This window comes from Pseudomyrmex gracilis, unplaced genomic scaffold, assembly GCF_002006095.1.
Source record: "Pseudomyrmex gracilis isolate BER0280 unplaced genomic scaffold, ASM200609v1 scaffold_3120, whole genome shotgun sequence".
Taxonomy (NCBI): Eukaryota; Metazoa; Arthropoda; class Insecta; order Hymenoptera; family Formicidae; genus Pseudomyrmex; species Pseudomyrmex gracilis.
In genome coordinates, this window is record NW_018023704.1 from 6,733 (window position 1) to 10,583 (window position 3,851).

General features: G+C 32.5%; 1 protein-coding gene across 1 annotated transcript; it reads right to left on the reverse strand.

Annotated features, from left to right (window-relative positions):
* Positions 1–1,675: 1,675 nt before the first annotated feature.
* Positions 1,676–2,578, reverse strand: LOC109863092 (probable ribosome biogenesis protein RLP24). Its single transcript, XM_020443274.1, has 2 exons — positions 2,417–2,578; positions 1,676–2,170 (listed from the first exon to the last, which is right to left on the reverse strand). The coding sequence occupies exons 1-2, from the start codon at positions 2,495–2,497 to the stop codon at positions 1,694–1,696; spliced, it is 558 nt and encodes a 185-aa protein (XP_020298863.1). The 5' UTR covers positions 2,498–2,578; the 3' UTR covers positions 1,676–1,693.
* Between the last annotated feature and the right edge of the window lie 1,273 nt (positions 2,579–3,851).

Below are 3,851 nucleotides of genomic sequence, written 5' to 3' on the forward strand. Positions count from 1 at the left end.
GTGTCGTCCCGTCGTCGTCGTCGTCGTCGTCGTTGTCGGTGCGCAGGGCATTTTTACTCGCGGACAAACATCCCGTCACACAGTTTGCTTGGTAATTGCTGGAAACACCTTGCGAATGTTTACAATGTCATCGAGGCGCGGTCACACCTCGGACCCCACGAAATCTCGCGTCTTGTCACAAAGGAATGACGTCCGCGGCATCAAGTGTATGTAGTCTCTTCGAGTAGGAGAAACTTAGAAGCCTGATCAAGCTTGTATGGATTATATGTTTACGAATGTTTTGTCCATAAATTATTTTATCCAAAACTCAACGTTTTAGATGATTTTTAATATATTTAATAAGTGAAAATGTCAAATAATAGAAAATGAAGTTAATACGAGCTAAAATACTGAATGTCTAGTGTATGGAAATATTATTTAATTTAATAGTATGCCAGCTGAAGATGATCCAAAAATAAAGTTGAAACGTACTCGATATTTTGTTTTGAATATTCATTTTGCACGATAATCTGCGCTCGGCTCGTATTTGCTTATTTTTATCGATTTGTATTTACCTTAGCAAATTTGAGAAAAAAACCACTCTTATTTTGATTATTATATAAGTGTTTTACGCAATAAAGTCTTTGTTGTTAATAAAAAAAAATATATACTACAATTTACGCGCGTTTGATTATACTGTAAATGTTTATGCGTCAAACGCACGCAAACATATGACGTCTATGCAAAATAAGTGAATGACACAGTCATTATTGTAAATAGACTACGAACGTTTATCCAACGTATGCAAAAATCATGTGACGTCTATGCAGAATAACACAAGTTAATGAACGACAATATTTATAAATAAACCGAGAATATTTATGCAATGACTTTGCATATAACAAAATTGGACGATCTGGTAATAGATCTTACGTATTGTTCAATTTATTTTGGGTAGAATAGATGATAATTCACGGAATTAGACATGTATCATCGCTAATTACGTACCAGGAACTCGGAAAAAAGTTGCATAATTCGCGCACAGTGCGAACGAGAATTGAATTTTCTTGTAACGCGCATGGTGAATGCGTTTCTTCACTTATGCAATTGTAATATAATGAAAGACCGTTATTTGTCCTTTATTGCGTTGACGAGGATATTGTGCGCGAGTAAGTTCTTTGCGAAATGCATGAACGTCGATATAATGGAGCCATATCTAGACATCGTACATAAAGAAGAAAGCGCTTGTATATTAAACGAGGTGAATTTCAGTCTGCATACAAATAACACCCAGTGGCTCCATCTTTGAGAATTTCTTGGCACTTTTGATCTTACATATACATCATCAGAAAATAAAACTATACAAATTTATTTATAAAACAAACGTATTATTAAACAGATAATTTTCCATGTTTCAATATTTAAATATATATTGAAAAAAAAAAAAAATATATATATATATATATATATATATATTAATAAGAATATAGGAATATATACATATATATAATATAAAAGTTAAACAATGAAACTGTTTAATAGATTTTAGGTTTACACTTAGCTTCTGAATAAGATTGAACTATAATACTTCATGTTTTTTTGCAATATATATATAAAATTGAATAGCATGAAATAATGTATATTATACACAGTAAAACTAATTTTGTGATGGTATGCATTGAAACAAAGAATGAGATAAAATGCACAGAATAATTTAATTAACCTCCATGACTTCCTCACGAAATTTAACCTTCTTGGCATTTGTTGAGCTTGTATTGCAATCTACTTCTTCTTCTACTTCTAATTCCATCTCCTTCTGCTCCTGTTCCTCCAATTTCTTCCTCTCTTTGAGGCCAGCAGCTGGCGAACGAATGAGAGATATATCACGTTGCACTTCCTTAATATCCTTCTCTTGCTCCAGTACTTTTCCTTTACGTAACCTTTGCATAATGTGCAGATTCTGACGTTTCTGCTTGATAGTTTCTATTTTCTTTATAGCCTCCACAGTTTTATTCCATAATTCCCTATTGTATTTAACAGGTATGTTTCTCTGTCTTTCAAACTCAAATGATGGATCCACCGCCAATTCTTTGCCAACAGTCTTTCTGTAGGCTTTGGTCCATTTGACTTTCCTGGGATTCTTCTTCTTTTTGAACGCGGCGTGACACTTTGAGCGACAAAACTTGAATATCTGTAACATCATGTACAAAATGCCAAAATATATGTAGCTTTGCATTAAAAAAAAAAGTGAATTAATTGTATACAATTCTAAGATCTACTTGAGAAGAGAAAAGTTGAAGAGTGAGAGACAAATTCTTAGATCTGTAATGTACGTATATATAACCTCAGTTTAAATACTATAAATTAATATTAGACACTCAACAGATATTATAAAAATATACTGCTTGTAAATTAGATCAACTACATTTTTTCTCACCTTGCAATCGTTTCGTACGAACTGTATTCCATGTCCCGGATAAATCCGGGACGAACAAAAGTAACACGTTTCTATACGCATTTTAGTAGAAAATGCAAAATTTACGACTTGATGTGACTACTTCGGCACGTGTATGTACAGTCAGAGCAGAAAGAAGCGTGAGAGCGGTCATAACCACAAGAAAATGTGTAATCACTTTTCCGTTCCGTAAACTAGCGCATGTCCACGGGTGGTGCACATTGGAACTACGCAGCCAGTCCACGAGCGACATGTCGGTGCGCTATGTCCACAGCGTGCGGTTCTATTCTGTGCTATGTGCACGAGTTTAAATGGTCACTTTCTTTAAGTGTGTGAGTATATTCGAGAGCGTGAATTTGATTTTTTTTGAAATTTAAAATGACCGATCTCGTGATGAGAAGATACGAAAGGAGAACAGAAAAGGATAAAAAAAAACATTGCAACTTTCCACACAACATAAATGTGATATACAAGAAAAGATGTGATAGTGAAGAAAATAATATTATTTTAGCGAGCAGCATCAGAATTCGTGGAGTGTATCATCTCCTTTTACATTATCATTTGCTGCTTTTTGCTTTATAAATTTTATTTTATTTTCTCAAAAACTACATATATACGTATAAATAAAAATTACACAAAAAGACATGTATATTACACAAAGGTGTTTTGCCGGTACACAAATATATACGTCTGAAAAGTTGCAATTCCAAAAAGGATATCTATTACTCTGCTCTATTACAATTCTTTATCAGTGTGTTTTCAATTTTCAAGTTTCATTTTACAATTTTTTATACATTATAATAGAATACAATAGTTTATACATATATTACATATAACATACAATATAATAGTTTACATATATTACATATAACATACAATATAATACAATATTATACAATATACATAGTATATATAATCCTACCTACCTATCTTAAACATCTGACATATCTTAAACGTTACTCCCTTACGAAAAAGAACTACTGGCAGTAATATATTGCGGCAGTGGTACGAAAAAATTACTGGCATTCTGTGTAAGTACCAGTAATATTCTCAGTGATTCCTGTAATATCTGATGATATTCTTATGTGATTGTCAGTAATATTTATATTACTGACTTTATTTATATGTAATCGGCAGTAGTTCTTTTTCGTAAGAGCTAGCCTCATTAATTAGGATTAAGGCTGCATAACAGCCTTGATCCTAATTGTACATTTTTATTTCTTCTACCTACCTACTTCCGATCTAACATATTTCTTATCTGTCCGACCTAATTTATTTTCTACAAGCGCTTGTAGATACGCATTCCTACCTACACAGATAACTACCTACCTACCTATTTACTTTGAAAAGTTTTAAAACCTATCAAATATTTTACGCGAGGGGCAATTGTTTTAAAATTAAAAAGTAATATTTTAGA